Source organism: Prinia subflava, chromosome 3 (assembly GCF_021018805.1).
Source record: "Prinia subflava isolate CZ2003 ecotype Zambia chromosome 3, Cam_Psub_1.2, whole genome shotgun sequence".
Taxonomy (NCBI): domain Eukaryota; kingdom Metazoa; phylum Chordata; class Aves; order Passeriformes; family Cisticolidae; genus Prinia; species Prinia subflava.
Genome location: NC_086249.1, coordinates 8277205 through 8298070, shown reverse-complemented (window position 1 = coordinate 8298070; position 20866 = coordinate 8277205). Strand labels below are relative to the sequence as shown.

At 35.9% G+C, this 20866-nt stretch overlaps 1 protein-coding gene across 1 annotated transcript in view; it reads right to left on the bottom strand.

Moving 5' to 3' along the window:
• TMPRSS15 (transmembrane serine protease 15) overlaps window positions 1-20866 on the bottom strand; it is a 59344-nt gene that overhangs the window by 20119 nt on the left and 18359 nt on the right. The window contains 9 exon segments of the mRNA XM_063393421.1: window positions 256-345; window positions 4078-4219; window positions 5381-5531; window positions 5985-6087; window positions 8308-8457; window positions 9509-9646; window positions 10528-10637; window positions 13165-13273; window positions 19259-19378. Coding sequence (XP_063249491.1) covers window positions 256-345; window positions 4078-4219; window positions 5381-5531; window positions 5985-6087; window positions 8308-8457; window positions 9509-9646; window positions 10528-10637; window positions 13165-13273; window positions 19259-19378 — 1113 coding nt within the window.

The following is a 20866-nucleotide window of genomic DNA, read 5'->3' as shown; positions in this document are numbered from 1 at the left end:
CAGGATGGAATTGACCTGCCTGGACCCATTCCATTGGATTCAGGTTCTCTTCATCCCTTTTTAATCAGCTGGCACTTGTTTCCTTAGCTTCCTCTCAGTACCATACAGAATGCAGTTAAAAGATCCCACTCTATATACCTTAGATCTCTTTTTGTTGTTGTTTTGTTTGACAGCATCTGAGTTGGAAAGCAGATTTAGTATCTCTATTTTTATATGATTGAACTTCTCCTGAAGATTTGGAAAGGAATTACTTACAAAAAGCTAAGTTAGGGTAATTGTTTGGAAAGTTTGCAGAGCTGAATGTACTGTTTGGCTCCCAGAGTTCAAACGGCCCTCCACAGTCAGCTGAAAAAAAAAAAAAACATTTCAAGAACATGATTAACCTGCTGTCTTCATTTTTTAATGATAATTTGTAAAAGTAATTTTCATTATTATTGCTCTGCACACTGTACCCATGACAGATATATGAAGACAAGAATGTGATACAGTCATCTTTCTCATTTACTAGTACAGTAGTAAAAAAACTAGGAAATATCAAGGATAAGAGAGGCCCCCAAATATAACCAATTCATACTCTTTGCTTGTTATCTGATCAATCTTAGCTCACAGAATCATTAAGGCTGGAAAAGACCTCTGGGATCATTGAGTCCAGCCTTTGACTAATCAACAGGACCTGGTCAATCTTGTCAACCAGATCCTACACTGAGTGCCACGTCCAGCTGTTCCCTGAACACCTCCAGGGACAGTGACTCCCCCACCTCCCTGGGTATCCCCTTCCAGCGCCTGGCCACCCTTCCCATGGAGAAATTATTCTTGCATCATCAGCAGAGATACTCAAATCTAAAGCTCTTTTTGTCATCTAACAAGTAAACTTAAAAAACAAAACAAAACAAAACAACCAAAAAACAACTACAAAAAAAAAAAAAGAAAAAGAAAAACAAAAAAACCCCAAAAAACCCCAACAACACCAACAAAAAACCAACAACAAAAACAAAAAACAAAAAACAAAAAACCCAACAACAACAACCAAAAAAACCAACAACAAAACCAAACAAACAAAAAAAACCCCACACAAAACCAAACCACAAATCCCTTATACTGTTACTTTGTTTTCTTCAGGACCCCAAAACCTTTTTCAGCTAAACCTTGTCAGTGGTTAAAACAGTCATTTGCTTTTTCCTTAAAACAACTCTTCTAGTAGGAAATGCCTTTGTCATAAAGATGTATTTGTATTTACAGGTAAAAATTAATAAAATTTCTGTAAAAGCAAATATTGTAGATATGTGTGCACACATATACATGCACTCACAACATGGACACAGCTAACTATACCTTATGTATTCAATATTCTGTTTCAATATATAATTTTGATGGTGGTTTACACCCCAAATATGTGACCTTCATGTTCAAAAACTTTATTTAATATTGAGAAATATTATTTACTTTCATTTTAGCCACCAGAATGACTGAATTAACCATGAGAATGAATTTGGTGTTTTCCCACTTATGTTGCTCACAATTACTCCATTCAAAAATGAACACTGCTTCTCCACTTGCTTCAGGAAATAATAGTTAAGGCAAAACAGCTTTACTTTCTTTATTCTGGTATTTTTGATGTTTTATTCCTTGAATTAAAATTAGGGGTTTTTTTAACTCTCAGACTTTGGCTGAACTTTAATGCTCTCCTCCCCACCCCTTATAGCTCAAATTTGCATGCCATGGTGTGTGGCAGCATGTCACACTCTGGTCCTCTTGGTTGGGGACTGCATAATCTACAAGTCCTACCAAGTCTGACCATTGAATCCCACTGGGAGAAAGCTCAAAAAAACCTAAACCCTCCCAAAACCAAGAAAAAAACCTGAACTTCCCCACAAGAACCATGCTCTAGAATTTTCTGTTTCACTGAACAAATCCTGGCAAGAAAAGCTGAACTCTTGTAAAAGAAAAGGAACTGTTACCGATCTCTTCCGGACTATTAAGTATATTTTGTTTCAGCCATATGCCTCACGAGGAGGATTGCTTTCTATAAATACCATAAACAACAGATAAAGATTACACTGGGTTTTTTAAAATGGAATATTACTGCATGTGAAATCTGATGTGGTGTTGACTACATGTAAGGCACATTAGCAGTGATCTCATTCTAGCATGGAAAAATGAGAGAAGAAATTGAAATCACTCATGTTTTTAAATAGTGTTTTAAAAATTTCCAGTGATCTTTAAACATTTATTCACATGGAGTTATTCATACAGTTGTTACTCATTAGAGAACCAAATAGTAATCACTACCAACAATCTTGGTTGAGCACAGCAGATGATTTTCTCAACAGTTTAGAAATTATATATGACCTATATCTCTGTGCTTTGGCCAAAACTTCAGTTTGCATTGACATAGATATCTTAAGTGAGGAATGTACACTGTCTTTTCCTCACTGTTGTTTGATTATAAATTAACATGAAGATGAAAGCAATCCTTGTTTTAGATGAAAGTGTAAGGTGACAGTCTTGTGCAAAAGACAAAAGCAAATCCGCCTTTCCCATGCCACCATCAAAAATATCCTTTTTTATGTTTCAAGGAGCTTTTGTGGCACTGTGAATGATGCCAGTGACTTGAACTAAAGCTCTAATTCTAGAAAAAGAAATTGACTCAGCTCAAATTCTTTTATGTCTGGTTTATGGATGTGACATTTGTAGTGAAATCATTAGTGTTAGTAAGCTCGTACACATTCATCAAAGTAATTTCATCCTTCCTTGAGGATGATTGATAACATTCACTTTCTTTTCATCGGGTTACAGATAACATGTGGAAACATGTCCCAACAAAATTAAGAAAACAAGTTATTTTTTCCCCAGCAACAGCTTAGACTGTCCTTTTGTATCATGGATCTCTTTAATCTCTTTCATAAGAATTCATAAGCCATATTGTCATGTCTCTTTTCTGAATGCTAAAATTTTATGACCATGCATTGAGTAAAGATCTATCGTTTGATATTCCTTTGGTGTTTTTCAGAAGCACTCAGCTACTATTTACCACAGGGCTATTCTACCACTAATCATTGTAGTGGTTCTAACCTGTGAGTTGTGTTTACCCACAGCACCCAAAGGTTAGCTGGAGGGGGCAGACATCTGCATCTCTCCACAAAATTACTTTAATAAAAGCTGCTATTGAATTTCAAAACTCATTTTGAGAAACTATGACTGAAATTACTACTGCTATTAAAATTTAATTTTTCTGACAGACACACCTTGTTAGACTTTACCTCCCCGTGTCTCATGATGGAGCTCTAAAGCTGCCTTGCACTCTTACATTTAGAAGATTTTTTCTTACCTGTCCTGATGCAGTGGATTTGGAGGTGACAGATTTGAGAGAATGATAATATTAGTACACAGTGTTTCAACATGAATGCAATGCAAACAGTCTTACTACAATTTTAATTTTAGATCCTTTTATTTACCATATGTCGTCAAGAGAGAAACCAGCTGTGCTTTGAAAGGCACAGTAAATCTAATAAGAGGCAGTCCTGGAACATGCCCAGTGTTTGATTTAATAATTTGAAGCCATGTCTAAATAGGCCTTTTGTAGAAATTTTTCTTTCCAAAATTTCATCCACTTTCAGAGTAAATTACAAAGCAAGCCCCATCAGATATTTTAATGATTTTTCCATAAGCTCTATTTATATTTATATTGGTTTTTGCTTTGAATGTGCTTGGACTTGTTTAACATCACACACAATCTTTCTTCTCACGTTTATGTAAGTTATCCAGATTTATTAGGATGGTTACAGGTATTTTCTCTGTTTTTTCTGTGAGATTTTCCTGCTTAACTCTGTCAAGCTGGAATGTTTTGAGGAAGCTTAAACCTCTGTGCATTCCTCTAAAATACTCTGCAGCTGGAAGGGTCTGGATCAAGCTGTACAACCTGGAGAGGCATGGAACTCAATCTTAGTGTGTCATCCTGAAGATAACTTCATAAAGCTGACAAGATGTTTTTATAAAACTGACACTGAAAATTCTGACCCACTCAAACACAAACACAGCAACAGGAAATCAACAGTGATTTATTTAGTGCTTACTTACTAGGGACTAAAGGCGTGGTAGCAACAGTTGGCCTCACAGTTGGCTCCACATAATTCTCTTCGTTACACTTTCCCTTCGTCAGGCCAATGTCATCCACGGCAATATCACTAGGACCACGCCTTTTAAAGGCATCAAAAATAACCTGAATTCAGGAAAAAAAATTATAATTTAATGAACCGTTTTCAGCTTGCTATGCTGTACCATTCTGTCTTTCCTTGAATGTTCTTATTTCCACTGTAATCCACTGCTGCTATACTCAGGGGAAACAATAGGGATGAGACAGAATTCCTCACAAAAGGAAACAGCACTATGCAAACTGAGTGGATCATTCCAGGGAATGTAGTGGCTTCTTCATTTAAATGATGAACATGATTTAAAAATATTCAATACCTTTATACATGTAATTTTATAAACAATTTTTCATTGCTCATCAGCCCAAACTTCCCCTGAATGAATGGAACAAAAACTGAAATTAATCTCATTTGTTCTTTATTGATAATACCCACATATTTAAAGTAATTCTGCAAACTAGGAATTAGTTCTGGTGAAATACAGCTGGCATAGCAATCTTCTTGAGATCATATGTGGTTACATATTTCCTGAAAGTCTGAAGCAGCCAGGCCACAGATGCATTTATTTCCTCAGATGTTAAATGCATCTTTCTAGCAGTGCTTGCCAGAAATAAATCAAAACTATAGTAGCAGGGCAAACCATCCCAAATAGCTATAAAAATAAATTGTTTTCAAAAGAGAGGTGCTGAAATAATCATCTGGAATAAATCTCCTCCTTTTGTTTACAGAGAAGTCAGTTGTTAATCATGTGGTGTCAAAACTAGTTCCACCTGCAACACAGTTTCAGTGGATTATTCTGTAAGTAATTAGTGAAAACACTGATTCACAATCTGAAGCAATTTAAATTTACATCTTCTCATGGCTAAGTGCTTCACTTTGCCCTCACTACTGAGATTTTATATTCCACAGCAGATTTTTATAGGCTTTGAATGCTTTTGTTTTGTGGAAACCTCTCATGATAATATTCATTGTTCCTTGACAATGATCAGGTTTTCTGTTTCCTGAAATATTAATACTTTAAATTCCAGAGTAAGAAAAGGGGCTGTGAGAATTGAAATGGGGCTTCCAATCTTCTGCATGCTAATATCTACTTGATGGCATGATGAATTGTTAAATGATACTAAGAATTATCTTTCGAACAGTGGAATTTTAGGTTCATTTCACAGAAAACTCTGATATCAGTTTAGCTAAAATAAATGAAAAAAGGAAAAAGAAAAACCAGCTCAACAAACCTTGAAATCAGATGTTTCGTTTAAAGTTACTTGTCCATAATTCCAGTTGTTTCCATAGTTTCCTTCTTTGTTGAAAATGATCTTTTCCTGGCCATGCTCATCACTTATGCTAACTCTCAAAAGGTAAACATTATCTGCATACATGAAATACCTATGGGGGGAAAAGCATTTTGGTATGGTTAGAACAAAGTCCAATTCCTTGAAAAAAAAGTCACTTTTTTATTTTATAATGTTTTATGAAATTAGGATTAATTTGAAGCAAGCGTGAAAATAATATTAATTGTATGTTTAAGTTACACCTGGAATAGTAGAGGTCTAGTTAAGCTTCATGACAAAGCACGTTTCAGGGATTGCTTATACCATTTTTGTATAGAAATGAATATTGGATACAGGGTGAAAAAGAAAATACATTATAGCTAACTGCAAAAGTCAGAGCTATGAAGGAGTTGAACTTGATGCCTGGAGCTGAGATTGATTGTGGAAATCCAAACAGAACCAGGCTGGCGTTGCTGGCATGTTGAGTGGGATCAATATTTTATGTGAAATAAAGCTCTTTGGGTATATTCTTAAACAAAATACAGGTTTAGAAATTATGTAACCATACCAAAAGCTTAGGCAATACGTATCTGAAGGGACCAAAGGCAAACTCAGAATTCGGACTCGCTCTTCCATTAATCCAAGTCCAATGGGCGTTGAAATATAAAATCCTGCAAGATAATGATCACACTTTAGCCAGGACAGAAGAACTTTCTTTTTACTTTTTTTCCCACTGAATTAGAGTTTTTACATTTAAAATAATGTCAAGCACAGATAGTGTTGCATGATTTGGAAGATTTCTGAGAGAGTAAATGTGAGTGATTATCCCAAGATATATTTATCAGTCAATGATAAATTAAATTGAGCTTTTAAGCCTCTTGGATACTCCTCAGAACTAGATAAGCACTGGGAAACGAGTCCTTTTCAAGTCAGCAGGAATCCTGCCTTAAATTCAGGGAAGGCAGCAATTCTCCTGGGTTTATAAAAATGTCTTCCTGTTTGATATTGCTTGTGATTTTGCAGAAGAATTTCCCAATATTTTCACAATTTGTATCCATGTGACAATGGGAAATATGGATTGTGTGTTGAGAGGGTGGCAGAATGACTATGTGAATATTTTATAGCAAGGTGAAACATTATAAACAAACAAACCCCCTTTTATTTTTGGAATTGTGCTGTAGCTTTCTCTGAGATAATTTGTTGCAGCTGGGAATTTGGACCTCTTGTTGCCATATGAGGCCAGGACAGAGAAGCATTGAGGGATTTGTCATAAGAAATGCAAACTTAGGCATTTTAAATAAAATTCTTTCCTTATTCAAATCATGGGTGTAATCTCATATTTTCTTCTATCTAATACATATATATGCAAGTATTATATTAATAGAATTTTCAAATGAATATAATTATATTAATTACATTATATACATTGTATTCTGTTATTTATACTTCCAGATTGCCTTGTTTTCTCATGTCATAGGCTAAAATTCCTGAAAATTAATCTGAAATTTGAACCAGGCCTTTAAATTCCTCCATTAACTTAGAGAGCACACACTAAAATATACACAGTGTGTGTCTAACTTAAAGAAAAAAGTTATTCACATAGTCAAAGGGACAGTTGTCTATCTGTGTTTCATCAATTCTCTGAGCATTCAGATTTAACTTTTGAATGTGTATTAAGGTATTTACTTTTCAAGAGCAGAAAAAAAAAAGCTTCACTGAATGTTGTAGCTATATTATTAATTCAATTTACTCAAAATACAGATCATGGAAATTTAAATATGCAACACTATAGTAACATTACACAGAGGAACATTACATATGCAACTTGGACTTAGCACACGGAAACAGAGAGCACCTAAATTAGATAAATGTTTTTGAGAGAGAGAAAGCACTGTCAACTGTTTTATTAAACCATTTTTACATTCTTTCATCTGATTTGCATTCTAGGAGCCAAGTGGGAAAACAAAACAGCATTATGAAGATTGTTTAGAAAATGTGCATTTACTCAGAGAGGGGTGAATAATTTCTATCAGATAAAGTGCAGAATACTATTTTTCTTTTCTCGGGATTCTTTCAGAATAATTTATAATTCTTCCACTTATTTGTCACTGAGTAAGTTTTATATAAGTCTTGCACAGAATACATATAACCATTGCAAAATCCAATTTATATTTTATCTGGTTTTAGCTGGACTGGCAAATCAGCTGAAGAAGTGATTGTTTGGCTTTATTGCTGAAGGAGAAAAAAACTCATGGAGTCTAATTCTGGTATAAGGATTCATGAGACACTCAAAATCTGATTCCTATCAGTATTGTCTCTTTAAATAAATTCCACTTTTGATATGACCACTCTTCCAATTAAGTTATTCAACTATAACAGTTATTGGAATGTTGGTGTTTTTGGCACAGTTGGTGTGTTTGCTGTGCAGTAACTGGGAACACAGATGCCCCCTATAAACTGCAGGTCAACTTTATTTAAATCAAAATTGTTTTGTGACAACGATGAAGATGTCAGAGAGGGTTGAAACAGAAGTGATTTGCCGAATAATACAATTATATATTTTTTTCCCTTCAAGTTAAACATAGTTTTTAACCTATAACATTTTTGACCAATAAAATTTCCTTTCTCAGATAAGGCACTTTGGAGTAACAATAGCATTGAAATTTTTAGTACCTCCCACTTAAATAATTTTACTTATTCTTTTATTTTTTTCTTTTAGTTTTGGCTATTTCCACAAGATGGCAATCAGTGGTGTAAAACTGGTAGCCCTGACATTTTTATGGCAGAATAATATGATATCCTAGTAAGACCACTATGAAGAATCCATAACGCAGTGATATAAGCTAAATCAAGTTTTCTCTTTAATCTTCAAGCCACTTTTTTGATCTTACCTGACAAGTTGCCAAATGTGTGATCAAATTCAGGACCACTCATGAAGGGAAATGTAGGACCCTGAACTCTGTCCCAGTCTGAATCATCATCTAAATCTTGTATCCAGAAACAAATGCCGTCTTCAAAAGTGCAATTGATTTTCTCATAATCTGTGAATAAGAACTTCTAGTAAATAAAAGATGACAGAGATGGTAAGTATTTTCTCAAAATTACACAGGAAGGAATGATGAATAATGTAAATTTTAAAATATGTTTGTAAACCAGTCCACAGTGACTTAATTTCCTCTTTTTGCAATGCATCAAAATTACTCAAATAAATGGGTTGTTTGTACTTGTTAACAAAAGACTATTTTTGAAGGGTAGCCCTAGACACTCAACCTTCATTTCTGATCCTTCTTTTTCGGCTTTTCTTTGCCAAGGCCTGGATTGCTCTAGCAGAAAGGGCTCACCCTTAGAGCAGAGTGCTGTGCCCCGTGTCCCTGGGATGCCCCTTTCTGGCTTCTCATTTTCTCCCTCTTTCCTACACTCATCCCTTTTGTGCTCATGAGATTTCGGTGTCTGTCCATGGTGCCTTGAAATGCAGCTCAGGCAGGGCTTCCACAGGACAAGAAGTTGCTTGGCTTCTGGAAGCTTCCTGCAGCATCTTCCATCCCAGCCACATTCCCTGTTCACCTCCTGCTCCAAATTTAGCAGCTAAAGAAGCCTTCACTTCCCCAATTACCAAAGCAGAGTCATATTGCTGCATTTTGTTGTCACATTTACCTCATCCAGACTTCCTAAGGCCTGTTTACTGAAGCAGGTGTTTTCCTGAATGTTATTTCTAAGTGTTGTTTTGAATGGGTTTTTTTAATAAAGAAATTGTGGTCAATGATTTCATAGTGTTGATTAGTGAACAAACTGCCTGAGAGGAATCTGAAGGAGGTGTGGACACAGTTTTATTTACACGGATGAGTTTTGTCAGACATCACCCTGCTGCTAGATACAGGCCTGTAAACTTGTAATGACCTCACAGAAATAATTTATTTGATCTTTAAAATAGTGTCACATTATTCAAAATGGATCTAGGTATTGGACTGAGGACAGAAAATGCTGCTTCCTTTTCCACCTCCATTTTCTCAAACTGAAAATGTAGATTCACCAAAATTTTGGGATAAAAAAGAAACAAAAAAACAAACACACACACACACAGAGAACACTTACTGTTTAGTTGACTTGCATTAAATGCAGTGTAAGTTGCATTAAAGCCATTATAATTCTCTGAATAATCAGACATAAACTGAGCTGTAGCCTCATGAGAAAAAATGTAAATTGTTTCAAGATTGGTCCCTGACAGAGAAGCTGAAAACATATAAAAAAAATAATATTGTCAGAAAGAAAATAATCACATTCACATTAAAATTTCCAGTTTTGTCACAAAACCACAGTGGATCAGTTTACTGAGTCTCTAGAAATGGTTTTCCTGTTGTACTGTGATTCTGCTACAATAACTTCAGACCCTTGAAGTATTTAGCTCTTTGGCTGAAATATAAATATTCTGCATATTCCATCTCTCATATCCATCAAAATGGATACCAGCTAGTGTTTTACCATTTCCCATTCCCATGCTCTACCTATTTCCAAAAATAAGGATAAATAATAATGTATCTTTCTGCCCTATCTTCCTATAGTTTATCTTCAGAATGTTTTCCACCTCTCATGGAATTCAGCTGTATAGACTGAATCTTGTGAAAAATGAGTACTGAAAATCCCAGTTTCCAGAGCAGAATACTGACAGAGAGATATCATCAGTATTTCAAGATGTGAGGAAAACAATGCCATACTTGTAAAGATTTTCAGGAAGTTTTGTGGCACTTCTCCCACCAGTTCAGTTTAGATGCTTTCATTTTGTGATACTGTGTATGATATTACAGGAACTTCTGACAATGTATTTCCAATGAAACATGGACCCCATAATACCATGAGGATGTTGAAGTTGTCAAGGTCTTTCAAATAAGGTTTTGAAAAACAGGTAGATGTTTCATACTGTATAAGGATTTTATATCTATTTTATTTTAAGGGGCAGGCAGGTATACTGAGATTAATTGTCTAACACAGTAGATTTATGCAGATCCAGTCTTCCTCTTAAACATACATATAAAGCTTTTGATATCTCAAAATGCTTATTTTACTACTTAGATTTTATTAATGGAAAAGTATTATTAGCTGAGAAATAAACTTACCTCTTAAAACCTTGTTTTGTCCTAATCCTTCAAAAATATTCAGTATGTCTGCATATGGTTGGGTTTCAAAAGAAGTGAAGTTCAGTTTAATGGACAACCCTTGAGGCACTCTAAGGCAAGAAGAGAAATGTAAACTCAAGAATGAAAATCTGTTCTTTGACTTCCGTAAAGTCATTGAAGTCATTGAGGGCTTGAATAAGTTCAGAAGCAACATGAAATTATATTAATTAAGATTATTAATCAAGATGTCTAACTCTTAGCTTGTAAAATTACCAAAGGAATTTGGCATAAAACTTTGGTAATAGTGTGCGTACACCCTTATGCACTGAAATTAAGTGTATTCTAGAAACTGTGTGTTCTCAACTCTAGAATGTGATAATCAGTCCTAGAAGCAGTTTTTTAGATGGTTTTGACTGGGTTTTGTTGTCCTCTGCATCTCATTGAATTGTAATCACTTTTTCATACGTGTTACTCATAGATACCTCATTGCTCAGGTAGACTTCCCAAAGCCAGAGGAACAGAATCAAAATATCAGTATGAACAGCAAGATATCAAAATCTCTCTCCTGAAAATCCAAAACACTGTCTCTTATGACAAAAACAGGATTTTCATGAAGATCTGATGATCTCAAACTCACTCTTTGGGAAATTATTATAAATTCAAACGATCACATACAAATTTTAATGACAGAAGTCACTTGAAGTAAAGTGTAAAAATTTTTGGCCTTATATAGCTACCGTTATGCTCTATGAGTAATCTATATTTATTTTGTTCTCCCATTTCCTTTCCACTAGACACATATGGTAGTCCAATTTCTAAAACATTACTACCACTATCAGCTTAGCTACCTCTATGTGAAATTTTTTTGGAATTGAGAGACTCTACGAAAATAGGCTTTCAATAGCAATCTGATGGTGCTTATCAGTAATGATTAGTAGAGAAGTGTGAAGTAAATACTTAGACATTTTGCCTTTTAAACTTTGTTATTGTTGTTGTTGTTTTATATTTCTCTAGAGGGAAGAAATAGCCTTGGTTAGAAAAGAGTAAAACTTATAGCTGAAAGGTTCAAGCAGCTACACTTTCAGGGAAATATTGAGCATATTGATCTTTTAGAAGGAGACGAGATTGGATCTTCATTTGGAGTTAAATGGCATTAAAATGTAAAAGCTCTTCCTAAAGGTAATGGGGAAATATATCTAGACAAAGACAGGCACAAGAAAAATCCAGTCTTGGATGTATTATAGGTTGACTTTTAACATGTTTTTATAGGGATAATAAAAATTAGTAGATTTGTAATCTGCAATTACACACATCTGCAGAACTCTACCATATCATTTGCAATTGCTCATGAGTCTTTCCAAAAAGAAGTTTTTATTGGCTACATACATTTAGATATCTACCCAAGACTATGCTTCTTGTAGCTGTAGCAGCACTTGGAGCAACATTAACAGTTCAGAAGGAAGGAGGGCACTTGGGCCATGTTTATTTACTGAGAATCTGCACTGCCATGAAATGAGGAACAAGGCTGGAGTATTCTGAAGGAAAAAAAATCTTGTTCTTTTCCTGGGACACACCTGTATTTTAAAGCCAGGTGTTTCCAGTAATTACTGGTGAGCAGTACCACTGAAGATGGGAAGAAAAAATGTATTAAACAGAAGAAAAACTAGGATTTCAAGATAAAGATGAAAGTTCTGAACAAAATCAAAGCCTATCTCTTTCAAAGTAGCCTTTGGAATGAGAAACCCAAACCTTTTCCAATTTTAAAGGCAATTTCTTAACCTCCTTTGAAATCTTCTGCCAAATTCATTCTTCTCAGAATCAAAGAACAGCCATTATTACAAAATCATAATAAGAATTACTGCCTTTCAAAGCAGTAACTTCTGAATTGGCAGTAATAGGAGGGATTTTTAGGACGTCTAACTTGTGATCATCTGATTTTTTTAGATATGTATTTTGGGTGAGATTTATCATGTAGTGTGGCTATCTTTTTTCTCCCTGGCCAAAGAACTAGACTTAGAGAGTCAAAACCAAAGAGTTATCCCTGTCTGTAGGTATATATCCTTGATTAAAAAAAAAAATCCCCTTCTTGTGCCTAAGGCTTAAAAGGTATTTGCTGCTATTATATAAAATGCTAAATATACAATTCTAAAACATATTCCTAAATTACATAGATACACAGGTACTCTTAACTCACAGATTAAACCTTTACACCTAAGTGACAAGGGAATTCTTGAAAAGTCTCTCTTTTAAATAAGAGTTACATCTTAAACTATAAAGCTATTACTGAAGACTATTTAATAAAATCCTTTGAAAAGAATCTTGCAATTATTTTGAGTTATATGATTTATTCTGAATTTACACTTATGTTCCTCTGGATCTATATAACATTCAAGATGTCTCAAAATTGTACCTCAAAACTTTTGTAAGTGGAAAAATTATTGATATAGTTATGGAGCTTATGCATAAAGGTTTTTAAATAAAAGTTACATAAATACAAAGGAGAAAATGGTTTGATATATTTTCCGTGCTGGGGCATTTGGGAATAAAAGCAAATGGCATAAGACTATTGTGCAGGAAACAAGATCACCTCATAATCAGAAAAAATGTTAGGTACAAAATTATTGGAAAATGACTTACACTATTATCCATTGACAAACAGTGTTTTCATTATATGGGTTTGGATAATTCATAGAGTGAAAAAACCCAGAGGAACCAGTCAACATGAATTTTCCATCACAAACAGCAGCTGTAAAGATATAATGAAGAACATTTGTCAGAATGACACTTGAAAAACAGAATCAGAGCCAAAATGTGGGTGACCCCGGATATTGGTTTTGCATGGATTACCTTGGAACTGCTTTGTAAGCAACAATAGCAAGACAAAGTAAAATACACTATCAACATATTCCCATTTCCAATTCTCATCACTGTTTGACCTCAAAGTACTATATGAGAAGAAAAGCAGTAGAGAAAATTAACTTCTAAATTAGACACAATCCAACTAATCCAAACGATTCTAATCCAATCCAAATAATTCAAAACCAGCTACTGGATTTAGCTAATCCAATTCTTACTTTCATTTTACTCTATTCTTTTATAAGGAAACAGGATCTTGCCTTACCAGTTCTTATCTACAACCACTTTAGATCAGGAAACTGTGTTTGTACTATCAGAGACAATTTGATATCACGTGAATAAAAGGAAAAGGAGCTACAGTTGACTATTGTTATCTCTACTTTTATGAGCTTCCTAGTTCCTCGCCTTATATATTATTGAGTACTCAAAGAGATAAGTGGATTTCCCAAGTTTCCTGCCAGCTGTTGAATTCATTCTGCTGAGGTAAATGTCATTTATCATCATCTACTTTTTCCAAAGGCTTTCATTAGTTTTGTTTCCTTGGTGTTAGTATTCCATTCTATGAAAGTTCTTCACTTAAAAAAAAAAAGGGGGCAGGGGGGAGGAAGTTGTTTTAAGCCTCAGCAAGACTGGAAATGATAATTCATGTAGAGTTTTTTTGTTTCAGTAGACACTGAAGAACTGCTGTAGGTTTTGCTGCATCTCTTGAACATTATGTTAGGAATCTGCCTAATGGTGTTATCTCTTCAGTTGTTCAAAAGTATCATAGGGCTTTCACATAAGGATAAAATTTGTACTACACATTATTATCTGGAGAGGTAAGGACAATTTCATCAATTTGAGGCCGATGATAAGAAATTAGACAGGGCTTTTAAGTAATTTCAGAAATTAAATCATACCTATAATGATGGTCCAAATTATGAATAACCAATCATATTGAAAATAAAATGGGAATTTTATTGAACACAGCCGTCCTCTGGGAAATTATATTCAAAAGAATAAATTTGGATCCTTGTGTGTTCATTTTTTAAATTCTTTCTGCCTATCACTGTAGCAAACACAAAATAAAAATCAAGCTTTGTGTCAGGCAGCTGTAAACCATAAATAAAGACTGTGCAAAATGAACTTTGCCAACATGCCTAATGCATGAGCTGAAATAGAAAAATATTCCCTTTTGTAATCTTCGAGAGGAAAACAGAACACATAAGATTTTAAGTACATAGAGGCAAAAGGTCTATGAATGATAATTATTATTCTATGTTAGCATTAGAGCTGGGTATTAATATAGAAGTACTTTTTATCTCCACTTTAATTCACATATTTCCTGTCCTTACCAATGAGAAGAAGAAAATCAGTGTGAGAAGAAGAAAAGCACACAGCTTGTTATCAGTGAAGATTACGAAAAAGTGGCACTGTTAACAAGTAAGACATAATCTGATCCAAAAGGAATCTTATAGTATGGACAAAAATAAAAAAAGGATAAGCATACTGATCTAATAAAATCAATAAGCGTTTTCTCATTCATTTCTGTTGGAATCACAGAGTGGGTCAGGCTGGAAGGGACCACAGTGGGTCATCTGGTCCAACCTCCCTGCACAAGCAGGGTCATCCCAGAGCACAGAACCACAGATAGTCCTGGAATATCTCCAGTGAGGGATGCTCCACAGCCTCTCTGGGTGATCTGTTCCAGTGTTTGGTCACTGTACAGTGAAGAAGTTCTTCCTCATGTTCAGCTGGAGCTTCCTGTGCATCAATTCCTGCCGTTCCCTCTTGTCCCACTGCCGGGCAGCACCGAGCAGAGCCTGGTCCCTGCTCTGCCCCTCCCTGCAGGCACTGGCAGACACTGATGAGGGCCCCTCTCAGCTGTCTCTTCTCGAGGCTGAACAGCCCCAGCTCCCTCAGCCTTTCCTCACGTGAGAGATGCTCCAGCCCCCCATTATTATGATTGTTCTTATCTTCTTATTCTCTTTTAGCTTTTTTTTCCTTATCTCTGAAGAGACAATGAGTAAATTCAAACAGGACAGCACAACTCTGGAAAAAGTCCTTGGGTAGGTCATCCACAGACTAGCAATAGTCAGAGCTTTGTGTCAGAAATGAGCAGGAAGAGAGCAGGGACTAGTCCTGTTTCCCTAGAGAACCTCCTGGTGCTTCCTCCCTGCAGGGAGAAAGCAGCTGTGATCAAAGATGGGCAGGGGCATGGAAGTCATTGCAATTTTGCCTCTTCCTGGAGCCCAAAGAAAAGCTGCAGTTGTTCTCCTAAGGGGACAGAAGATATCCATTGTAGGAACCACTTCCACTCTTTCCCCAATACGCATCTTTCTGTCCACTTCTGTTTACTAATGTTCTGTATACTAATGTTCTATACATGGGGCATTATGAGGGTTTTATCCTGTTAGCCTTGAACTGGAGGGTGAAGCTCCCCAAACTGTTCAAATCAAGCCCACGTATTTCACTTGACAGGACCTTTCCCTGCCAAAGGCCAGTTCACTACTTTCTGATTAATGTCTCTCAGTGCTGTGGTGATGCTGGGAGGTGAGTAATCACAAAATGATAGTATAGACATACAATAGCTGCAAAGAGTCTGCAGAAACCCCTCCTGGGATCAGCCTCCAGTCTCCCTTTCTGTACCCCTACGTGCTACATGGCTGCTTTACAGCAATGCCTGTCAGTATTAGTAGCTGCTGTTCAGACTTCACATTTCTCTAGAGACCCTTTCACTGAAATTGCTAGCTGCACTTTCTTGAAGCCTTTTGTTACTGCACTGCATTGCAGAGCCAGAAAGAAACATTTCAAGATAATTTTAATCAATAAAATAAACAAAAAAAAAAGGGTGTTCTGTTGCCTGAATCTCTTCTGAGAATCTGAGATTTTACTGAATTCTCTTTAACGCAGGAAAGAGAAGATTAAAATCACTTTTTAATCCTATATTTTTAAACCATTGACATTATGAAATCAGAAGTACTAGAGGGAATAACAATCAAGATGAAAAACAAACCAAGTTTTTTAGAGGAGAGCAACAGTTTTGTATGCAGGAGAACTTGTAGCATGAATTATGAATTGTTCATAAATCTCACTGTGAAACTCTGAAGAACTGAAAATCTAAACAATTTTAGCTTTCATATGATCATATTAAGTTTCTCTATGAATAGGACAAAAGTGAAACATTAAAGAGGTAGGAAAACTGGCAGGTATCCCAGAGCTGCATCTAGCTTCCTCCCCCTCATTCTACTGGTTTCATAAAATCTGCTAAGAAACTTAAATACACAAAATTAGAGAAAAATCTGAGGGTTTGGATAGAAAAGACTGAAAATGCAATATAAGAAACATGGATCAACAATTTGTCCTCCAGCCAGAGCTGTACTTCTATAAGGTTAGGAGGCAAAACTGGTGTACTAGTGGTTACTGACCTAATTGCCTGGAAATACCAGGCAGCAGTGAAGATGAACAGGGCCAAATCATCCAGCTCTCTGGACTGCAACTACAGCTGTTTTCCCTAAGACCCTGTCTATTTTTACTCTTATTCATATTCAATTTTTTTTTGCTTTTATTATTATAGTTATTATTTGTACTTATTTATTTTATTTACTACTTTTATTAAGTATGCACATTCCTGAGATTTTCAGCTCAGTTGTGCTGAAACTAAGAACAGCATCCTCAGTTACAAAGGGGAAAACATTCACAAATTATATTTGGTAGAGATTTGGGGGAGATGTGCAAATCCCATCCAAAAGCCATGTGCATAAGAGTCTATGCCTCAGTGAAAAGCTCTACTCAAGCACAATTCATAACTTAAACCACTGTGTGACCTCCAAGGCACAGCTGAGACATGTCTACACAGCTTTGACTTCAACTATTTGAGCTTATTTTTGTATCTACCAATATATGATATCAATTAAATTCTTTCATATATAACAGGTATGAATGTAATAGCTTCAATAAAATGTGGATTAAACTTGTAAATTCAGACCTAATTAGGATGTTGACCTGATGGAGTGAGCCCAGAGGAGGCCACCAAATTGATCAGAGGGATGGAGCTCTTCTGCTATGGGGAAAGGCTGAGAGAATTGGGATTATTCACCTTGGAGAAAAGAAGGGTTTGGGGTGACAAAATTTTGTCTTTTATCTGAAGGGACCCTACAAGAGAGATGGAGATGGTCTATTTACAAGGGCCTGGAGTGACAGGACAGGAGGAAATGAATTCAAACTGACAGAGAATAGGTTTAGATCAGAGATTAGGAAAAACTTCTGGAAGAGGTTGCTCAGAGACTGTATGGATGTCCCACCCCTGGAAGTGGTCAAGGCCAGGCTGAGCAGCCTGGTCTAGTGGAAGGTGTCCCTAGGTGTCCCTAGGGGGTAGGAACAAGATGGTCTTTAAGGTCTCTTCCAACCCAGGTCATTCTGTGATTCTATGATGGCAAGGAAAAATCATTCATTTTATGAGATGTATAATATTACTTTATGACTATAAAGGGCTACATTTTCCTTATTTAGCAATACCTAAAAAAACCCAACAAACAACAAAACACAACAACAACAAAAAAACACCCACCCAGAAAACCCCAAATATACCAATAAGATAACTGTATCAAAAATAAAAGTTATATTACTTAATGCTTTCCATGAAACTAAGCTCTAGCTGAACCTTAGGACCTTCTGATTTCCTCAGCTGTAGAAGGACCAACTCAGAGCCAATAATTGTTATGATCTAGCTAAATGCAGCTGTTACGATAGGTAGACATTTTGATGTGCTTCAGACGATATACTACTAAAGAATTTTGATGGAGGTTTTCCCCAAAATGTTCAGCTGCATGCCTCCCCTGCAGAACTGCAGACCAGCTCGGTAAGGAGCACTGTAATCAAACCCCTTGGTACAAAACTTTTCTTGGGGAAACCAGGAAATCAGATGGAATCATAAAGTAGAATCACTTTGGTTAGTAAAGGCCTCCAAGGTCACTGAATTCAGCCTTTGCTGGATCCCCACCTTGTCAACCAGACTGTGTTCACTCGTTTCTCGAACACCTCCAAGGATGGTGACCACATCTCCTCCCTGGGCAGCCCATTCCAATGCTGGACAAGCATTTCTGAGAGGAAATCCTTCCTGCTGTCCAGCCTGAATATCTCCTGGTACAGCTTGAGGCCATTTCCTCTTGTCCTGTCCCTTGTTCCCTGGGAAAAGAGCCCCACCTGCACTGGCTCTACCCCCCGTCAGGGACTTGCACAGTGAGAAGTTTCCCCCTGAGCCTCCTTTTCTCCATACTGAGCTCCCAGCTCCTCACAAGGCTTGTTCTCCAATTCTGTTGCCTTTCTCTGGACCCTCTCGAGCCCCTCAATGTCCTTCTTGTGGTGAGGGGCCCAGAAATGGACACACTACTAGAATGTAAAACAAAGGCAAACAAACTGACTGGCACTGCAGGATAAAAACCTTTTATCCTAAACTCCAGTGGGGTTTCAGGTCCAGAGTTTCATAAAATCACAGACAGGCTGAGGCTGAATGAGACCTGGGGAGGCCATCTGCTCTGAACATTGTTTGGTATCACTGATGCAAATCTTCTTATTAAATTTCTAGATTATTGTGTGATTTACACAGTATTTATGTTATTTATATTTCTATAGTTAGCAACAAATTCTATAACTTTATATTAAAACAGAAAAGCTCTAATATTTCATTATTTATTCAGTATACTCTTCATTAGTGAGAATTTTACAGAACATTGTTTCCTTTTGCAAGACAAAGATTATAAAAATCACTCTTATTATTATTTTTAGTAGAATTTATTTGGACTTCATTGTGCAGTTTATTGCCCATAAACTATTTACAAACTACTGACAGTGTTAAGCGTGACTAAAAAGACTGATTTACAGTTTACATTCTTACCACATCTTTTTTCAGATTCATCTGAACCATCTGGGCAGTTCAGGACTCCATCACAAAAGAAATCTTGGCTAATGCAGGTTACACCATCAGCACAGAGTTCAGCAGGTGGCAAACACTCAGCTGGAATAATAAAGATGAGAGCAATAACAGCACAGCAGTAATGCAGCCTCACTACAAAGGAAAATTGACTGGTTGCTTTAACACAAATCAAATCAACCACTCTATTGTGCTTTACAAAACCCATTTTTAGAAGCCTGGAATGAAATATCACATACTAAAAAGATAAATTTGGCACAGAATGGAGAAAGTCCTCAGAGTGAAATATTTTTTGAAACTAAACTTGAAATAAGGCTGTGAATTCATTTTTCCCCCTTTACACAAATAAACTACTTTATGCAATGTAATAAATGACATTTTCCAATTTCTTATGCTCATATAATGTGAGAAAACTGTACTTTGATTAAAAAAAACCAGTGAAAAATCTCTGGGTTTAGGGAAATACAATTTAATTTCACACTGTTGCACCTCATGATGCTAAGGAATCTGAACCAGCATATCCTAAAAAAAAGACTTTAAGACTAGACTCTGAAAGACCAGGATTATCAAAAAACATATTCTTTTCAGATTTACAAATTAAATGTATAATTTAAGAGCAAATTTTCTGTTAGAAGAATACATGGACAGATCCTTGAAATTGTAGGTCTTACTAATAGTCTTTTCCTAGAGCATAAATATTCATCTACTGCAAACAAAATCTTTTAGTCTTCAGAGGGTTTTGGTCTTAGACATCTGTAGAATTCAAGTAGGTCCTATTAAAGTGAACAGGAACATGTAGCTGAAACAGTCTTTGGAGAAGTACTAACATCAAAGTTTTTAAAATTGCTTTAAATTCTATATAATTATTCACACAGTTCCCTGTCTGTACTTCAATGAATCCTTACAGAAAAAGGTCAACATTTCTGATGCAAGTAGGAAAAATAATTCTGTAAAATTTCATCTTTTTCATTTTTTTTTCATTAAGTTGTTAGTTCTGTAATCAGATTAAGCATGGTTTTGTGTTATGTGTCCCAGACTGACATTGGTAGGGATGTATTGTAGCATTTCAAAGCGCTTTACAAAAAACTCTCAGTGTTTGCAATGCAAATTTACAAAGCCAAAGGATTTTCCATTTTGCATCCAACTGGAAATTAAAATATACAAACATACTCCAGTCAAGTGTAGAAGGTGACATAGGGCCAGTGAATGAATTTCCACAGATGAGCAGAGACAAAATTGTGCATTCTAGACCCAGAGCAAAAATTCCAGCCAATAACCCAGGAAGAGATTTTGCACAAGCCCAGCAGGCAAGAAATCATTGTTTACATACAACATGATCAATTCTCTATTCAACTCGGAAAACTAAACAGCACTGCCACCTCCTGGACTGAAAGAAATCAACTTTTCCTACTAAAACCTTCTGACTTCTCTTTTAAATGGCAAATTACCCTAAATTGTGCTGTAAGTGCTATATTCAATTAAATAAGGGCAGTAAACACATAAGATTGAACACATTAGATTTCTTGTAGATATCATATATATTTCACCATGTAAGAAGGCTGGAGAATGTTT